General features: G+C 34.1%; 1 protein-coding gene across 1 annotated transcript in view; it reads right to left on the bottom strand.

Moving 5' to 3' along the window:
• csmd3b (CUB and Sushi multiple domains 3b) overlaps positions 1 to 21,408 on the bottom strand; it is a 286,431-nt gene that overhangs the window by 81,215 nt on the left and 183,808 nt on the right. Inside the window, exons 33-40 of the mRNA XM_066714578.1 lie at positions 20,376 to 20,480; positions 18,504 to 18,622; positions 17,830 to 17,899; positions 13,699 to 13,815; positions 11,100 to 11,309; positions 10,458 to 10,646; positions 6,938 to 7,115; positions 1,867 to 2,012 (exon numbers count right to left, since the gene is read on the bottom strand). Of these exons, the coding sequence (XP_066570675.1) occupies positions 1,867 to 2,012; positions 6,938 to 7,115; positions 10,458 to 10,646; positions 11,100 to 11,309; positions 13,699 to 13,815; positions 17,830 to 17,899; positions 18,504 to 18,622; positions 20,376 to 20,480 (1,134 nt within the window). The remainder of the gene's footprint in view (positions 1 to 1,866; positions 2,013 to 6,937; positions 7,116 to 10,457; positions 10,647 to 11,099; positions 11,310 to 13,698; positions 13,816 to 17,829; positions 17,900 to 18,503; positions 18,623 to 20,375; positions 20,481 to 21,408) is intronic.

Here is a 21,408-nt window from a genome sequence, read left to right as displayed (position 1 = left end):
CAAATGGATCTGAGAACAAACCAAAATATGTGACATCATTGATAGAGTGAAAATGTTCAAATGGCAATGGGCTGGACACATTGCAAGAAGAACACATCACGGATGGACAAAGGAAGCTATTTGATCCCAACAGCAGGAAAAGACCTAGAAGATGGGAAGATGACAGCATAAACTTTGCAGGTGTGACATGGAAAAGAGAAGCTGTAGATCAAAGCAAGTAGAAACATTTTGGGGAGGCCTTCATCCAGCAGTGGATCGATATATGATGAAGTTGATGGTATACACTCACCTAAAGGATTATTAGGAACACCATACTAATACTGTGTTTGACCCCCTTTCGCCTTCAGAACTGCCTTAATTCTACGTGGCATTGATTCAACAAGGTGCTGAAAGCATTCTTTAGAAATGTTGGCCCATATTGATAGGATAGCATCTTGCAGTTGATGGAAATTTGTGGGATGCACATCCAGGGCACAAAGCTCCCGTTCCACCACATCCCAAAGATGCTCTATTGGGTTGAGATCTGGTGACTGTGGGGGCCAGTTTAGTACAGTGAATTCATTGTCATGTTCAAGAAACCAATTTGAAATTATTCGACCTTTGTGACATGGTGCATTATCCTGCTGGAAGTAGCCATCAGAGGATGGGTACATGGTGGTCATAAAGGGATGGACATGGTCAGAAACAATGCTCAGGTATTTAAACGATGCCCAATTGGCACTAAGGGGCCTAAAGTGTGCCAAGAAAACATCCCCCACACCATTACACCACCACCACCAGCCTGCACAGTGGTAACAAGGCATGATGGATCCATGTTCTCATTCTGTTTACGCCAAATTCTGACTCTACCATCTGAATGTCTCAACAGAAATCGAGACTCATCAGACCAGGCAACATTTTTCCAGTCTTCAACTGTCCAATTTTGGTGAGCTTGTGCAAATTGTAGCCTCTTTTTCCTATTTGTAGTGGAGATGAGTGGTACCCGGTGGGGTCTTCTGCTGTTGTAGCCCATCCGCCTCAAGGTTGTACGTGTTGTGGCTTCACAAATGCTTTGCTGCATACCTCGGTTGTAACGAGTGCTTATTTCAGTCAAAGTTGCTCTTCTATCAGCTTGAATCAGTCGGCCCATTCTCCTCTGACCTCTAGCATCAACAAGGCATTTTCGCCCACAGGACTGCCGCATACTAGATGTTTTTCCCTTTTCACACCATTCTTTGTAAACCCTAGAAATGGTTGTGCGTGAAAATCCCAGTAACTGAGCAGATTGTGAAATACTCAGACCGGCCCGTCTGGCACCAACAACCATGCCACGCTCAAAATTGCTTAAATCACCTTTCTTTCCCATTCAGACATTCAGTTTGGAGTTCAGGAGATTGTCTTGACCAGGACCACACCCCTAAATGCATTGAAGCAACTGCCATGTGATTGGTTGGTTAGATAATTGCATTAATGAGAAACTGAACAGGTGTTCCTAATAATCCTTTAGGTGAGTATATATGTGTGTGTGTGGGTGCATTGAATCAGCATGATCAAGGCACATCAGACCCATCATGTCACATATGGGGTAATAAGATCACAATAAAATACTGAGCACAATAATAAAAGGGCATATACAAGATTATCCTACAAATGTAAGCTAAACCCTCCTTTGGCATTAAGACCACAATAATCTGGCTATACAACTAAATTAACCATGCAGGCTGGTTTACACCCATATTCCCTTTAAGTGAATACATGGTTAATATTTCATTGGAATAACTTCAGAGTTGTTTTTCCATTAACTAGACTATATATAAATGTTAAGAGCATCTGATAGTCACCAAATTATTTAATTTATCTATGAATTAAAAAAAAAAAAATCCTTACCATGGTAACTCAGTACAAAGAATCCACTGCCACTGAAATCACTGTGAAACTTGATAAGAATTTGATTTGATGTGCTGTAGACTGATTCCAATGCTGTATTCCCACTGAACTGTCCAATCTGAGGTGAGCTTAGATCTGGGCCATCCCTAAAAGAATGACAAATCAGATTAGTGAAAAAAAAAGAAAAAAAAAAAACTAAACAAAATAAATACAAGCAACATATCTAAGTAGATTAAGTAAGTATATATACGTATGTTGTAGCTTAATATACTAGAAATCTTTATATTTTATACCCCATTTCCACTGGCAATGTTTAGGTGCATTCTGGGACACTCAGAATTCTGGGATTTAGTGTTCAAAAACTGGAGGCTGGATTGGATTATTGGAAACTGGATTATTACATGATTAATAGATACTGGATTATTACATGATTAATAGATACTTTATAAAGCATGAATAATGTATTATAAACATGTAACAGGTAGCTACAAAGTATCCCTTTTCACTACTGATTTGACACATTCCCAATTCATATTTTTTTCAGTTTTTAATCATGATTTCTTATTAAAAAATAACCTACAACCAAGTTATAACTAATTTGTAATGTAGTATTAATTCTTTATAAAGTATCTATTAATCATCTATTAGACATTTATAAATATTTAATAACATATTGATAAGCAGCAGCTTACTATAAAGTGTTACCAAATACCTAAAATATGTGCAATAAACTTTGGACTAAAACGCTTTTGCGATTTTAATAGATAGTCTTACATAGGGTGGCCAGAAGTAGAAACCGGGACATATTAAAAAATTATGTATAAAACAAGTTACTTAAAAAGATGGTATTTGTTAGAAAAATAAGTGTTAAATTCCACATATCTGAGTAGCGCTTCACAAAAAAATTATAATGTGTGTTATCATGAGCTGATTAACATTGACAATATTACTTTGTCCCAGATACTTCCCATATTATTTTTCTGTGAGAATAAAACTGCATTGCATTACTAAATAAAGTGCACATTTGTGTTGTGTAAATCTGTCTTGTGTAGTCACTTAGCATATCAGTATGAAATATACAGTTGCAGCCTTTATGTAGGTAACTGATTGTAACTAACTTACTTTACTTTCTTTAAAAAAATACCTTGGCCTAACACTGTTGTTAATGGAAAATTTTTTTGAGAGAACTGTCATGACATCGGACTATTTAATTTAAATCCAGGACATATGGTCACCCTAGTCTTTCATGTTTGCATGATGTATTTCAAAATCCAGTGACTTGGCGTTTGGCTACGAAAGGGGACATAACAGTACATCCCCTAGACCTGTTTGGGACTCAATGGGAACGATGCACAAAACGGTGCCTGCTGAAATTAGTTTGGGCACAGGCGGAGGTGCATCTGAGCCACAGTGGAAGTGCATGAACTTACAATTGGCCAGTATAAACGGGGCATTATTCTCCACAAACTCACCCACTATTACAACCCCAGAACAAGCATGAGATGCAGAAAACATACATATGTTCCAAAGCTGAAACTGCAGTTGTATAGTCTTGGATGAGAAAATGGCATAGTTCTTAAAGGCAGGAACACAAGCTTGAGGGTTTCTGGTGAGTGGTGAGCTGAGAATTCCACAGCTGCCTTCACCACACCTGTCCACAGTGTTTTACAGGCAGTGGTGTGCTTTGCTTTGGAAATGATTTGTGGCCTAATCCCATATTCAAACCAGCAAACTATAGGCTATAAAGCACACGCTGCACTCATGTGCCCAGGTGTAATGATTCTAGACCTATGGCTGAAATGTGAACTCTTAAATCAGTATCTGTGACACATCATTGTGTTTCAAGACAATGCCTTTTCATTTACAAAACTTAATTTGCTTTCCAAAATAAAATCTATGAAAGAAAAAAATGCAATATTTGTGTAATTATAAAAGTGGTCTGTCTGAAGATAACATCTCGAAAAAAAGAAAAATTAGTATGCCATCCAGTGCATTCCTTTTTTGCTCTGCACAAAAACAAGTCAAATAAGCATGCTTTGAAGATTCAATAAGACTCATTAAATGCAGGTACACTCCAGCATTGTCTTTATGGCAACAATCTTAACAATGTCTTCCTATTAAGCCATATGCATTAATCAAATGTAGACCTTTTATTAACCTATATTTCTCGCCTGCAATTAACGATAAAGCAATTGTTTGTAAGTAAAGTTCTATTTTTCAAACAGAAACACATAGTCGAGACTTTTCTCATTAAAAGTTTTGAAAATGGAGTAAGCCACTCTATTCAAAACTATTAAAAATTGTACAAATAAAGTGGCACAAAAACAGAAAATTGATTTTATACAGTTGCTGCATTCACACAATAAACATAAAGAAATAAAAGGATTTATTACAGATTATTCAAGCAATTTATCACAGTTAAGCTAAATCATGGGAGGCAATGCAGAATGCTTTGACTTGGAACAATTGTATCTTTATGGAATATACCAAATCAAAACACCAATCACAATTCAAACATTATATTATAACAGGTTTGTATAAGGTAGAAGGAAGAATCCTCTGTCAAACAAAAATCCATCATCAATATTGCAATTGAAATGTGGTGGTTGGGTTTAAGTATAGATGTGTTGCATTGCATTGTGTATATCTAAAGCAGAAAGAAGCAACAAATAGTGTATTTTAACTTTTTTATTTTTGTCAAATTGAAGTATACTATAAGCTTGGCTTTACAATAGAACTCAAGAACCTCTAGAGCTACAGAAATTAACTCTAGCTTTTAACATATACTTAGTGGCATATGTGTTTCACATTTTCATAAAAATGTAAAAGTGTGTATTATCTAGAGTCGTGGTAGTGACTCCAGCTGTATGGTCTACTCTCCCAAAATCAAGCTTTTTAATTCTAATAAAAAGTTATTAATGTTTACGATTAACACAAATTATGGTTTTAAGATAGTTTACTTTCTTTATTAGATCTGTAGATGGCCTTATCAAGTCAAATAATTGCAAGAGAGAAAAACATAACCTAAAATAAAAATGAAGCTTATGCAGTAATCTTGGAGAGCCTTGAAGAGCAAGCCAAACAATTATATATAGGCTAAATAGAAAGTCCAATACAACAGAACACATCACTTCACAAATAATTTTAGGATTCCGAATAAGAACAATTGCATTTGATAGAATCCAATTATATATAATGACAAACTCATGGGATTAATGATGGCTGCAGTTTTCAGATGTCCTAATTTCAGGTACCCAGCAAAAGATTGGGAGACTAAAATAATACACTGTTAGGGATATAAACACAGCAAAAGAATGGAATGTCATTATGACAAAATGAGAGCAATTTGGGAGGATATGATTTAGGTATTCACATTTTCGAAGAGGACTGACAAAAAGAAATAGCACACAAGCTACACCCAGAGGGCCGAAATTTAGAAACATGTTCAGGATTGAGAAAAATGTCAATCCATCTTGGGGATTGTAATTCGCTCACGTGTCAAGAAATGGCTTGATGAAGGGGCAAGACCAAAAGAATATTGTGTGCTGAATATGTTATTCTAGTTTACAGCATATTGTGAAAGCTCTGTCCAGAAAGTTGGAGAATGCTTTGAAAATGAGATTGAAAACTGTGTGAGAGGCAATAATGTAGTTTCAACCTGTGTTGAACATGCATTATTTAGGCAGTGTGGGCAGTGTATTACACAGAGGAACTCCGAAGGACTGAAAACACTATTAATAAGTAAGTATACCCTCTGGAGATTTTTAAACAAAGGGAAATTGGGAGTTATATTAGATCTTAGGTCTACATTAATAATTAGAAATAACAATATTTTCAATGAAATACAATATTCAGTCAGCCTTTGAGTGTTATACAGTTGTTGACAACAATATTAATGGTGAAAAAAAAATGAATTAATGAATTAGATAGGCCTACATCATTTGTTGGTCTGGGAGTAGCCACAAGACCAAAGAACAGCAGCAGAAACAATAATAGTTCAAATGTTTGCTATTTCGTATGTTAAGACTCCACAATTTGTAATTTTTCATTATATTTTATTGCATTGTTTTAAAACCAATTTTTAATGTATTTTGCAGTGACAATAACTGATTTTGTCCTTAGAAAGGGTTTGCATACAGTGACGTGATGAGTAGGTCCAGAAAAATGCTGAGCTGTGTCATATGCCCCCTGTGTTATATATACTTATTCAAAAATAGTATGCATGAGAAGCTAACATACATTCACAATGGTTCTATGATAACAAATTCACAGTTTCCTACCACTGAAATTACATTTTTTTGTGTGCTGATGAAGAATGCTTAATATTAATCTTGAGAAACCTTAAACATACTCATGAAAGACTAGCTCTAAAAATTTTGAAAGCTGGCATTTATTTAATGCCTTCATAATATGTAAAGTATTTCTCCATTGCAGCCTTGTCAAATTGATTCTAGACATATAATAGGAATTCTTTAAAAGTTGAAATGGTCAGACCGGTTGCCATAGTAACTGCAGGGAGGATACAACCAATTAAATATCCATTTTGGATGGATCATTGGGGAGGATCAACTCAGTGCAACATATCACTGAGCAATTATTATCTTTAGGTTCAGCCTGTTCAGAAATCCCAGGTCCAGTCACAATAATAAAAGAGAACCTGTTTCCCGAAGAGAATGGTAATATAATAATAAGTAAATAAACATGAGCTGCTTTTTATCATTCTGAGAGATTTTGAGCAAGGCACATACATTAATCAAGTGAATAAATAGGTATCAGAATTTTAAGCCATAAGTAAGAAATATAAACCAATAATGTTCCACAACATAATTTTGACTAATTAAAAGCGAAATTAGACTTAGCATTAGACTAACAAATAAATAAAATAAAGAAAAATCTTTAAAATCCAGCAAAAGGATTAGAGATACATTTTTGTGATTATTTAAAATATTTAATCCAAGTAAATAATTGTATGACATACTAAATTCATGTAATATGCATGGTTAATTCTGTTTTGATACCTTTTATTAAACTTGACATTGCACTACTAAAAACTAAAAGAGTCAGTGCTTACCATACAGTGATGAAGTCATAAATTGGCTCTGTTTGTAAAACAGTAAAGTTGATATATATCCCGTTCCCAGGAGGAACTCTCACATTCCAAACACAGTCTTGGAAGTTTGGATACTCATCAGGGTGCCCAGGAGAGTAAATGGTGCCATTCATTGATGTGATATTCCCCCCACAGAGAGCTTCAGGAGAGAAAAAATTAAAAAAATATTCAAATTTAGAAAGAGTAGAACTGAACATTTTTTCTTACCTATGCACAGCTTTAAAACTAAACTGCGGCAAGTGTTACAGACTCCCAATATGTATGGTACTCTTCTACAATTAATTATGACAAAAAAAAGGATTTAAAATACTGCATTTACTCCAACAAGAGTAACAAAACAAAACACTGTAACTAGACAAAATCCCAATTAATTGTCTTGCATCTGTACAGCAACAAGATATATATTTTACTATCATTATGTAGATTAGTGGCATAGTATATTGCATTGTTCTTCTGCATTGGAATTGCTGGTAATTAGCCTACTAATTCTGTCAGATATGTGAATTCTTATACTACACTACATTAAGGTATACAATAAAGTTTTACAACAAAATATCACAGCCAATAACTATAACTCACAATGTATTCCTTGGGTGTATATTGTGTTATGTTTATCTTAGGATAAAACCATAAGTCAAATAAATAACAGCAACAAACAAACAAAGAATCAAACAAGCTAAGAAACAACATTCAAATGGCCCCTCAGAGATACTAATTTGAATTGAAATTCCTATCCTTAAATAGCAAAAGCTACCCTAGATATAAAGAATGCAATTTTCTATCCAGGCAACTAATTATAATCTTTCTTTCTCTGCACTCTCACGTGCTCAGTGAACACCAGCCTGGCATTATATTTGCTCTGCCCCCTTGCTCCCCATCACCTCATTGTAAAGCCATGCTAACAATCACCCTGGTGCAGCAGTCTTTCATACTCTCTCTCAAGAGCTGTGCTTTGAGAATGCCCCCAATCTTGTGCCCCTCTCTCAATGTCCTTGAGTAAGCTTCCCTTGAAAGAAGTTTAATAACATTTAAGGCATGTGACTGGTTTTGATTGTCACATCTTCAGAACTAAAGTTTTGAATTCAGAATTCACTCACTTGGGGTTGCATGCAAAACATTCACAAAGCAAGCAGAGATATAAAAATATGTGAATATTTATAAGATCTCCGAATGATTAGGCCTTCATTATGGAGGTTTTTATTTTCTTCGTGTGGTTTATTATTTAACTCCAGTTACTCTCTTCACCAAAAGTATTGGTGCCTTAGATTTACCTGGTTCTGAAGAATGTAAAGCTATTTTATTGTGTTTGACTTAAATGTAAAACAAAAAGGACATATAAAATTGTATATGATATGTACAATTGTAAATGTAGCATCTTTCATCATGCACATATCACAGTTTTCATATATAGAAACATATTATTAGATTAAAATATTAAATGGGTTTATTTCTGAAATCTCTGGATTGCACATCGAGGACAATAAGACAGTACATTAAATGTGTGGTAGGTTTTGGGCTTGCCTCTTAGGGCTTTAAATAATTGCTTATGTTAATTGAATAGGGCAGGTTGCCTCGTGAAAGCATCCATTTGCTTCAGATAAGGGAAGAGTTCCTTTGTTAAACTGCTGTGTATGCTGTTGAAGGTTTTATGGATGGCTTACCAAGTTACAAATGTGGTCTGCTTGCTTGCCTGCACATGTAGAAAAAGATATGGAGGTATATTCTCACGCAAATTACAAACTCTACATGAGCAAAAAAAGTGCTATCAGATGAAGATGGAACTTCTCCCCTTGCTAGACACCTAACAGTGTTAATCAAATAGGTATCGAGTCTAATTGATAAATTATCCTTGACATACGGCCTTTACTGTTTTGTTTGAACACACACTGATAAAACCCTTTTGGGAAAAACATGTAAGTTGTTTGTTCTGTGTAGTCCTTCATGTCAGTTTTTACTGATTTTCAAAGTAATTCAATTAATTGGATACATTTAACAGTCTGCTTTTTGTTCTTCTCTTCTGGTTATGCTGTGTTTCTCATACTACAGCACAGTATGTGCAAACTTTCTGTACTGTTTTCTCCTTGTGCATCTGATCATTCTAGCAACAAAAATTTTAAGAGTCTTATGAACGTGATATTTGTTTGTTTTAAAATTTGCCCTGGATAAGGGCGTCTGCCAAGAAATAATAATAATAATAATAATAATAATAATAATAATAATAATAATAATAATAATAATAATAATAATAATAATAATAAAATTACAGAAGGGCATATGCTAGTCTTGCTGTGATAAAGGCATTAATGTTTTTTATGTTTGTGATTTTTGTTTTAGTTTCATTTACAGAACTTTAATAAACTTTAGAATTATATCCAGAGACACTTGGTCTTTTGGTTTTCATTTCAACTAAGGGCTTTGATAACATTGTCTTATGTGAAGATTAGATAGATTTTTTGCCCCTTATTGAAGACACCTATTGTGGGGAGATAGGATTATGGATGGTTTTATTAAAACTGTTGAAGAACTTTAAAAACAGCAATTAAAGTTAAATTACTTGGGAGAAAATACATATATTATTATTATTGTAGTTTAGGTTCCATTTGAAGTGGGAATACTTGCTGTTGAACACAGCATGGAAAAATATCAGGTTAAAATATAATTGCAGAATACAGTATTATATTTTATTTCAGGTCGGGGGAACTGAAAAGCTAAATATGAATTAATACAATTTAGTTTTTTTCACACCAAATCATGTCAGAGATGACAGCTATGTCTGCACAATTATGAGGCAATGTCACTGAATTAATAACTTCAATCTGATGGTTTCAAAAAGTTTAATATTTGAGTTGCTCAGATCTATCAAACCATTCTGCACAAGATGAACCTTCTGTAAACGCTCTGCCAGCTGTGTATGAAATTGTATTGAACCACTGTAAAACTGTAAGTATGAAACCATTTTCTGCTGTCTGGGCAGAATACAAATCTAGCAAAGTAATAAACTGCAGTGTGATACAACAGAGGATGCACATGCTGTGGACTGGGGTGCTTGTTTGTCAGTTTCACATCTGCTTCTGACATCAGACTGCAAACAAATGTCAGTGGTAAGCTTGATTATAATCAGTACTTCCATTACAAACTATTTAACCCCTAATTTTACTTTTTCAGTTACAGGATTTCTGCCTTTTTATGCTTTTGTTTAGTTTAGTTTATTATTTTAACTTATTGTTTTAGTTTGCAAAGATTCCAAAATTAATTTCAGTTTTTAGTTTTGCCTCATTATCTCTCAAATATGTCCACACAGTGCTGGAAAAAAGACCACTTGCAGCTGTTTTTGCATTCAGTGGTATTGTTTCACAAGCAGGTATTTCAGTTTGTAAGAAAAATACTAACAAAAAACAAAGCCTTTGGAGAGGAAATATGTGTTCTTCAAAATGAGAAACAAATCAAAACAAAAACAATAAAGCACAAAATCAGTTTTTACCTTCACATCTAGGTACAGGATAGTTCCAGTTCCTACTGACTCCATGGAGACAAGTTAATGCTGCTTCTCCAATCAAGGAATATCCGGGAAGACACTCGAATGAAATGGTTAAGCCCACACTGAAATCATTCCCAATCACAATCCCGTTGCGGAAGGGTCGGGGATCAGGACAGCTTTGTAACTGGTAGGCTGTATAATTAACAAAGAAACATTGAAATGTACCTTTTTTGTTAAATTATACTTGCTACTCACTACTGTTAACTCAACTAAAAGATTTTTAAATTTAATTATTATTATTTTTTTTTGAGAGGGTACCATACATATACATAAGTGATTTATATACATTCTGACCAGTTGAGGATATGCCCCATTTCTCTGGCAAATATGTTTGTGAGCTATGCTTTCTTATGGTAGCTATTCAACATTTACAAAGAGCAGAATAATAACCAAAAAGAAATGCTGATAAACATCTTAGCATCTGTTCTCCTGTCTTTGTTATCAAAAGCTTGACCTGGAAGAATACAAATGTAAGGTGATAGTCTGTCATTTACTGTGTAACAAGCTGACATTAATGTTTTAGGCTGACAGTTTTTAAACACCACAGAGACCCACAAGATGTAGAGCAATATGAATTAAACTCACCCTGATATGTGATGTGAAATCCCTGCTTATTTTGAGAGTGGTCACTGTGGAAATAGAAGTTTGTTTCATGGGTGGTGCTGAAGAGAGAATCTGGCAGCTGAGGACCACTGAATCTGTCAATGACAGTGCCTGTCTCTAATGACCCACTCCGCACTTCTAAATAGTCATGGATTGCCTCAGTTGAGAAATTCATAAACTGAAGATGAATACCTGGAAAAGACAGGAATGAAAGTCTTGAGGAAACACTTCAAAATATAAGTGGGCTTTCTGATTTCCCAAATATGAATTATAATTACTCCACAGTACAGTGAAATATTCTGTTTGAGTAGGCTCTTAATTTTTATTTTATTTTTTATTTTTCCCCAGTGCATTTTGTAATGTCTGGACAGAAATGTAATATCATTGCCTAGAGAAAATCAAATGTTTTTGCTCTGCAGATGCTTGCTGTTTTAGTGTTTACGATTTGTTGTGTAGGTACATTAATTTAAATCCTCGTGCCCTGCACTGAGCTGAGTTACAGAAACTTTGGTTATAGTGATAGGCAGGCTAGTGTCTGGAAAACAGCATAGTAAGTATCCAGTGCAGTGCAATTCAGGTGTCCCAGTGAAGGCAGCTTTATATTTGTCTTTCATCTAAAAAACAATTTGACAAGCTGAAACACTCCCCATTTCAGCTTAACCCTAAGGAACCCAATGTCATGTACACTCACCTAAAGGATTATTAGGAACACCATACTAATACTGTGTTTGACCCCCTTTCGCCTTCAGAACTGCCTTAATTCTACGTGGCATTGATTCAACAAGGTGCTGAAAGCATTCTTTAGAAATGTTGGCCCATATTGGTAGGATAGCATCTTGCAGTTGATGGAGATTTGTGGGATGCACATCCAGGGCACGAAGCTCCCGTTCCACCACATCCCAAAGATGCTCTATTGGGTTGAGATCTGGTGACTGTGGGGGCCAGTTTAGTACAGTGAACTCATTGTCATGTTCAAGAAACCAATTTGAAATGATTGGACCTTTGTGACATGGTGCATTATCCTGCTGGAAGTAGCCATCAGAGGATGGGTACATGGTGGTCATAAAGGGATGGACATGGTCAGAAACAATGCTCAGGTAGGCCGTGGCATTTAAACGATGCCCAATTGGCACTAAGGGGCCTAAAGTGTGCCAAGAAAACATCCCCCACACCATTACACCACCACCACCAGCCTGCACAGTGGTAACAAGGCATGATGGATCCATGTTCTCATTCTGTTTACGCCAAATTCTGACTCGACCATCTGAATGTGTCAACAGAAATCGAGACTCATCAGACCAGGCAACATTTTTCCAGTCTTCAACTGTCCAATTTTGGTGAGCTTGTGCAAATTGTAGCCTCTTTTTCCTATTTGTAGTGGAGATGAGTGGTACCCGGTGGGGTCTTCTGCTGTTGTAGCCCATCCGCCTCAAGGTTGTACGTGTTGTGGCTTCACAAATGCTTTGCTGCATACCTCGGTTGTAACGAGTGGTTATTTCGGTCACAGTTGCTCTTCTATCAGCTTGAATCAGTCGGCCCATTCTCCTCTGACCTCTAGCATCAACGAGGCATTTTCGCCCACAGGACTGCCGCATACTGGATGTTTTTCCCTTTTCACACCATTCTTTGTAAACCCTAGAAATGGTTGTGCGTGAAAATCCCAGTAACTGAGCAGATTGTGAAATACTCAGACCGGCCCGTCTGGCACCAACAACCATGCCACGCTCAAAATTGCTTAAATCACCTTTCTTTCCCATTCAGACATTCAGTTTGGAGTTCAGGAGATTGTCTTGACCAGGACCACACCCCTAAATGCATTGAAGCAACTGCCATGTGATTGGTTGGTTAGATAATTGCATTAATGAGAAATTGAACAGGTGTTCCTAATAATCCTTTAGGTGAGTGTATATGCCACAAACATGTAACAGGCTTGATAAATACATTCACAAATATATATATATCACTGGGTTATATATATCACTGGGTTCCCAAGGGTTAAGCAAGCCATCTATTTATTTTCCCTTTGAAATAGACATTTGACATGGAACTGAAATCAGCAGCAATTTAGTGTCTGTAATGAAAGGATTAGACTTTCAAATAATCTTCTCCTTTAGTTGCTTTCCACTTTCTGCCTCGGCTTCTTCTGTTTGAATGGCTAGCTGTTTCTCCTGTTTCTGTGGATTATGGTCTGTATTGTATGACGTACAAGAGTATGACTTTTCTTACAGGAACTTTTGTTCTGCAGGAAACTATGACTAGACTTTTTGGATGTCACCATACAATCCTTACAATGGTTTGTACTAGTTTCACAGTGACAAGTGAAATGTCAGTACACTATAATAACTTTATATATTGATATTTATATTTTGGAGTGTTCACTTTCTTTTTCATTATAGTCTAATCGATTACTTCATGGACACAAGAAGGTGTTTAAATGTATGTTAACGTGTATGTTAAGGTTTTCAGTCAATGGCATGGTATGAAAATCGAATTTGTTGAAAAGCTTCATCCCTTCAGTTCAGGCTGTCACAAATGTACATCCAATAGATCAACATATATACATGTGTGGATATATACATACCAAATCCAATTGGAAGCTTTACTGTCCACGTACAGTCTAACCCACTTGGGTAATTACCAGGAAATCCAGGGCTTAAAATGACTCCACTGAAGTCAGACATTGAGCCTCCACACTGAGCTGTATATAAAATGATAAGAACATACATTTCACATTAGAAGAACCCAACACAAAGTTGTGGTATTAGGATATATATATATATATATATATATATATATATATATATTGTTCACCATTGAAACACATAAGGTGATATATTATTATTTATAGCAAAGATGAGCAGTCACATCTTAAACTGTCGATAATGGACAAATACAGGATGAAACAATGCCATTGGTGTTTTGTTTTTTGTCTTTATCCATTAGCTACATCAAATACTATATAAGTACCAAACTATTTTTCTGAAAGACTGCTGCCTTCCTGAGCTTGTTACTATTAAACTCTAGTGTAATTCCAAATCACATATTAAGCAGTCAAATTTTATTTAAAATATTGTTGAATGCTAGAGCCTTGAAGTAAACGAGTTTAATGAGGGTAAGTGAATCCTATGAAGAGCAAATTCATCTACTTTTTTCCACTAAGTTGCAGATTTTATGCTGTAATTTGATGAAAGGCCAAAAAGTAATGCTTAATAATTTAGCTGAAAGGGGAGCTTAGCCCAAAGTGAATGCTTTCTTTTGGCAAGGTGTTGCATATTTCAATTTAAGTTACTCCCTAAAACATTGGAATAAATTAGATATTTAGAATTTTGCATTAATAAACATTTGCAGAAGTATTTTACGTTGCCTGAATGTTGCTGCATTGTTGCTTTTTTAAGAATGTCCATGTTTCACCTCTGTAATGCTCTTCACTTTGGAAACAATATTACAGAATGCTAGGTTATAGAAGACTTAAGGCGCACATTGCATGTGACATTATTCCTGGAAATACTACTGAGCATCCAAATGAAGTCTACTCAATGAAGTCTACATAAACTCCCTGATTTAAAATAATAATAATAATAATAATAATAATAATAATTCTTCTTCTTCTTCTTCTTCTTCTTCTTCTTCTTCTTCTTCTTCTTCTTCTTCTTCGTATTATTATTATTATTATTATTATTATTATTATTATTATTATAATTCAGACTCACATTTATTAACCTTCTACAAAAATATATTTTGTAACATACTCATAAGTCTGTTTAACTTGATCACTGGAATCAAACTCTTTATTAATACCCAAACAGTAAGATGACATTACTAATGAAATTCCTTTCTAAAAAACAAAACAAAATATGCAGCATATTTTATCACAAAAGGATTTACTGCTGAGCTGGTTAAATGTTGCTCCATATTCCAAGTATGATGCCAAGACCCTGATGAGGTCTGTTCCAGAGTAAAATAAATAAATAAATAAAGACATATATACATATACATATAAACTTTTCCTAAACAGGAACATTACACTCACTGTAACGAGGGTATGGTCACTACCCACTCCTTGTTTCAGAAAAACAAAGACATGTGACTTCAATTAAAAAAATTAAATCAACAAATACATTATCATGACGATTAGTTATATGTTTCTATTTGAAAGAGATGATACTGAAATTGCAGACAAACATCAATAAAGCTCCTGTTGGAACAATGCAGTCAATCTTGCTGTTAACTGATTTGTTGGAACAAGATTAATTTAAAGGCAAGTTTTTTTCTCGTAGAAATAAATGTTGAAACTTGACAGCCCCACATATCATGCTATTCACTGACAAGACTCAATTCACCTCAGTTAACATGCCACCAACATCACCTTTTTCTAGGTGTTCACTAGCTCTTCAAAGGAACAGATTTTAATTAACTATGACGACCAAATTATTTATTTGTATGAAAGTGCACTTTTTCAAGAAACTGATATTTCAAGGAGATATTATTTGGCCTGAAAATTTTGGTTGATTTGACTCATTGCATACATGTTTGGTTATTCACTGAGATCAGAGGTTACAACAGGAAAGTGAATTCAGTTTTCAAGAGAAAAGGAATCACAATGTGACACAAATCCAAATCCAAATCCAAACACATATGGGATAAATGGAAATTCCATGATCAGAACTGAATTTTGAGAGGTTCTATTAGGAAGATATTCTGAGTGGATCCCACCAGTCATCTTAAGACCTAGCACATGTTCAAATGATCTGAGCAGGGAACACGTGTTTGACAGTATGGGATAAACTGCAGGCATTTAATCAAATTAATTTTCATCATATACACTGTTGTGAAACTGCACAAATATGTAGAAGCCGACAAGGGAAGCATAATATCTGCAAATAAACAAATTAAAGTCTGCATTGGCAAACTCAAATTGCAAAGAATGAATTATTATTACAGTGGAATCAATACATAAACAAACACAAACAAACAAATACATTAATTAATAAAGTGTTGCAATGTTCATGTCAGCAAGAAAAAAGAAACAATGTTATTTTAACAATCAAACTAAATTCCTTTGAAGACTTGAAAAGGAAGAAACTTTGCTAACATGGAAATCCATTAACACATTATTTAATACTAAAGAAGCCACCATTTGTAATTCCCTGCACATTAATAATAACCCATCCCTGCGTTCTCTATAGATGTTCACATATCTAACTTTTTCACATATCTGTTTATACTGCAGATATACTGCATGATATGTGATGATGTACTATTATCTTTATTTATTTATTTTATTTATATTGGGTTTCCTGCTTTTTTGTTGTGCCAGTGCCTTCCTAATTGTGTGGAAAGCCAATTTAATTTAATATATGCATTCAGTCAAAACATTATTATTTTTTAAATTATTTTTTAAATGCCTCAATGTGCTAAATGCTAGTTGTTGCCTCAATATATTACATTTTTGATTAATATTGCTCTCCACAGGACTCCCAAGACTTATGAAAGGAAGAGATTCCTCGTCTGTAAAAGCACTGGAATCCCATATTACTAATTCTGGTTGTAATTCTTTGATCATCTGTCATATTTTCCCACACTACATTTAAAACTACAAGGAAAAAAACAGCAACAAAAACATAAAATACACAATTTAGATTTTCTGTGATCAATGTGATCTGGAAATACATGTAGTGTAAAAGGAGAATTATAAATCTCTGCTTCTGCATGAAGAGCACCATGTTGAGCATTTCAGATCTTCAAATTACCAAGGTTTTTTCATGGCTAACAAATACCTATAGATATTAAATATAAATTATCTTAGGTAAAGGCATGTACATTGCTTATATTTGATTGGTCTTAGTTAACATTTAAAGATCTGCGTTTAAATAAAACAGTGAGTTAGGTTTTAAGCTTTTTTCATAAAAGATGCATATGTGTAAGCAGAAGGTTCTTAAATTATTAATCAGTGTAATTTAGCTTTTCAAGATTTACAGCTGGCTTGCACTGAAATAGTTGCCCTAGGATACAGAAAAAAATGGAGCTGAACTTCAGAACCACCTAGTTCCCAGTTCTCCTGAAAACTGTGCTACACTGTCTTCCATTTCATCAAAATAATTGAGCACTGTGTTTTCAACATCTGTGTTTATTCAGATTTCAAAGTTGAATGGATAAGCATACTTGTAAGTCTGATGTGAAAATGCCCTTTTTTCTACTTGTTTGCTTATAACTATAGTCTTAACTCTGCTGAAACATATTCAAACTGCCAAACTTTACCTTTTCTCAAATACTCAAGACTTTTTATTTTGGAGTATGGGAGGCGTGGGGTGGGGTACGGAGGGTGGGTTGGCCTTTGTTTTTGTTGTATTTTAAAAACATTAGTTATCATGCCTTTCATGAATACAAAACAATAACATAAATAAACAAACCATGTGTCCTTAAGATGGAAGCAATTATTGATTCACATTAAGTTAAAAACAAATGATATTTGCATATGATTTTTAAGTAGTCTCTGTCTTTACTATGTGAACTTTTTCTCCTCATTAACTTTTCCAACCCATGAAGTCTTTTTTTTTTGGACATCTCACCAAAGAAATACTCTATTTAATATTGTTTTCTTTCAATAGCTTTGGAAAAGCAATATAACAATACATACATGTTCCTTCTCTAAGTGTATCTATTTAATAAAAACAATTATATAAATACATATATGCTTATATCAAAAACATACCTAAACATAGCGGAACCGGGTAATTCCATCTTCTCACAGGTCCAGGCATACAGGTTATATAGGTATTCCCCTTAAAATAAATATTAATCATATTATTATTAATATTATTATTATTATTATTAATAATAATAATAATAATAATAATAATAATAATAATAATAATTTCAAAACATAATAATAAGTTCACATGTTTTAAACAAATCCATTATGATGTATAGCACTAATAATAATACAATTATAACATAGTAAATGCGTTAATGTATTTATTAAAAAATAAATATATTTTTCTGGGCACATTACCCTTATTAAAGTTTACCCTATTATTTCACAACAATATCACTGTACAGCATAGGAAAACCAAGTACTGTGAAAAGTCTGTGCCAATTTAAAACTTTGACATACTTGTGAATCACAAATTAAAATCTTGTACCCTATCACATTCAAATAGTAGAAAGTGGCTTCTTGCAATACATTAAACAACAGTTGGGTACATGTTTATAAATAGTTATTCATATTTAGATCAAAGTAATATTTCTTGATGGCCACAGTTAGCTATGATAAAAATCATGCCAAAACAAAGTACATGCATGATATAAGCATGCTAAAACCTATTCATAACAATTCTATACAAATTGAAGCACCATACAATGATATATAACACTATATTTTCTTACCTGCAGAGAAAAGCCTTGTTCACACTGAAAAGATACAACGTCCCCAACCATATATCGGTCGCCAACTTTAATTCCGTTGTTTGGAGTCTGAGGTTCCGGACAGGAATCTAAACCTATTGCTTAGGACAGAAAAAGTTGCAATTTATAATATACATAGAATCTGTAGTTGATATAATTCTCTATAAATCCAATTTGAATTATTTTATAGTAGGACAGTTGGCAATCAGTTAGATACGTATATTAAAAAAAAAAAACAACAACTATTAAACAAAAATGTATGAATAAGGATTATTTCAGAAATGTTTGCATATTTGTCTGTGTGTTTGTTGTACGTGTTTATTTAGGTGATTAAATTACTAAGGGTTAGTTTCCACATTTGTTATGTATTTACTCAAGAAACCTTGCTTAAGCCCCCCACCCCCACCCCCCAAAAAAGGGAATCACTTTAGTCTTCCAATGACAAGAGTTAGGTTTTCCCAAGCAATGCCCACAGTGTCATACACATTGCTATTTCACTGATACATTGACTAACAGAAATAAAAGCTGGGTCCTGAAGTTATTAACAAAAGGTTAATACATTCTCTCTTTGTCTACAAAGCAACATGCTTAACTGTGGTCCTTACATTTCCCAAAACGCATAAGATTAGTTATGCATGACTGGTACACCCACACAGATATTTAAATGAAATTATGTACACATTTTAATTTTTGAATGCTGATTGATTCTAAAATCTACAAGAATAATTTTGAATAACGGATTCCACAGAATATCTTCATAAACACCCTAGGCATGTTAACTGATAGGTTGATACTGCTGTTCAAGGGCATTTGTTCTTCCATAATTCAGCAGTTAAGCAGGCAGAGTCTAGCAGGGAGCAAGACTCACAGAATCCCAAAGTCTGTACATTCAAGCCTCCAAATTGTTAATTTTCCAAAACACAGATAATTAAAAAGGCAGTGGCAGTCAGCAGCTATTGCATTATAATTTGGCTTGCTGAGTATTTAAATATGACCCCTTGAAAACCTGCCATACTGATTGAATATATAAGGCTGTTGTAGGAGCTTAGAAAACTCAGTTTATACCCAAATGGCATTGTTCAATGTACCAGTAGGAAGCAGCAATGCATGAAATCAAGGGTGGTGAAGCTCTTCTAATGCGTAGAGATAAATACAGTGGAAGTTACTTTTCATTGCTCTTCCTGTCTTCACCTGCCTGTTAATTTGCAAAGCAACAGAGAACACAAGTTGTCCATACATTACCATGTTGATTTGGTTCTGATAATGTGTATTAAGTACATTTTTTATATGCATATCACAGGATCCAAGCTAATACATGGTCTTTGAAAGCACTGGTTCTTGTAAACCACATTACATGTTTTGTTTTATTTGAGTATTATCAATAAAATAATGTATCTTGTCAGGTGTCAGTTATATAAGCATAATCACATTTCTTTTTTTTGTTCTTGAAAAAAAGCCAAACTAAGTATATAATGTGTCTGTAAGTAACTATTATGTATTCATCCCCAGAAGGAATTGACTGTGCTACTGAATAACAAAGGAAAAGGGTTTACTTTTATTATTTTAAATACTGTGTTTAGTTGTCCTACATCAAAAGCTGGTTAAAGACTCCATGTAAATTTAAGCTGGTAGTAACCACACATAAAACTTCAAAATCAAGCTCAGTTACTGTAACCTGAAACCTAAAGTATATAATGAAACCTGATTCATAAATTACATTATGTTTGTAAGTGTAAACAGCAAAATAAACTCTATGCTGCACTTGAGAGGTGTTTTTTCTTCCCTTTAACAAAACTACAACACACTTAGGTTATCATCTGTAAAGCTGGAATATGGAACGGATAATCATCATACCTGTATATTCAAGGTGGAATCCAGCAGCCGACACGCTGATATCCGATTGAAAGTTTAAGTACAGGTTATTAGAAGTGCTGTTTAATAGTTGTGGTATTGTTGTCCCTAAATAAATATATAAATTAAAAAAACAGAAAAATAAGTAACTACATGTTATCTGTCAAGCATTATATAAAATTGTGTCAAATTATCAGTAACTGTTTCATGTACGAATTACAATGTTTGCAATACTTGAATGCTTAAATCTCCATCATCTGATAAATGACCTCCACCTTTTAAAAATATTTGTTCTGGTTACTGATATACAAATAATCACTAGGGCTGAAGTGTGAGTCTGTTGTATGTATTAAACCCCTTACAAACAAAATGAGGGTAATAAGTTGGCACTTAATGCAGGGATGCAATTTGGTGATGATTCCTATAATTATAACTACAGCTGGCTAAATAAAATTTTGACCACATATGTATATCTGGAGCCAGTTTGGAGGATATCTGTGGCATGGTGACATTAATCTTTTGTATATCTTTGACTTGAAACCAACACAAAATGTCTGAAGTGATCTGTAATTTATTTCTGATTTCAGAGCATTTGATGCATCTCCACAGAGAAGAAAATTACTACTTTGGCTATATCACACCATTTGCTATTTATCTGGATGTAATTCTGTCAAGGAAGGCACATAAATATCACATAACTTCACCTTTTAATATCTAATTATTTTCAATTTGCACTTATACTCAAAACTATTCACATACTTAATTTGAAACACTGTTATTTGGTGATTAATTTAGTTCATTCATTGTGCATTAAACACACTGAAATGGCGATTGTATAATGCCATAGATTCCAGATGAATTCAATGCGATAAGACTAGGCTAATGTAAACTTTCAGCTACTGCTCCACATTTATTTAATCTATGTAACAGTTTTATCTTTAAGATTGACTCTAAGAACATCTTGATTACACTTTTCATTATAGTCCTAAAAATACTCAGAAGAAAGTCTACTTTAACTTGATTATTTATTCTACTT

The sequence above is a fragment of the Amia ocellicauda genome, chromosome 10, assembly GCF_036373705.1.
Source record: "Amia ocellicauda isolate fAmiCal2 chromosome 10, fAmiCal2.hap1, whole genome shotgun sequence".
Lineage (NCBI taxonomy): Eukaryota > Metazoa > Chordata > Actinopteri > Amiiformes > Amiidae > Amia > Amia ocellicauda.
The sequence above is the reverse complement of the archived record's forward strand: the minus strand, read 5'-3'. Positions and strand labels throughout refer to the sequence as shown.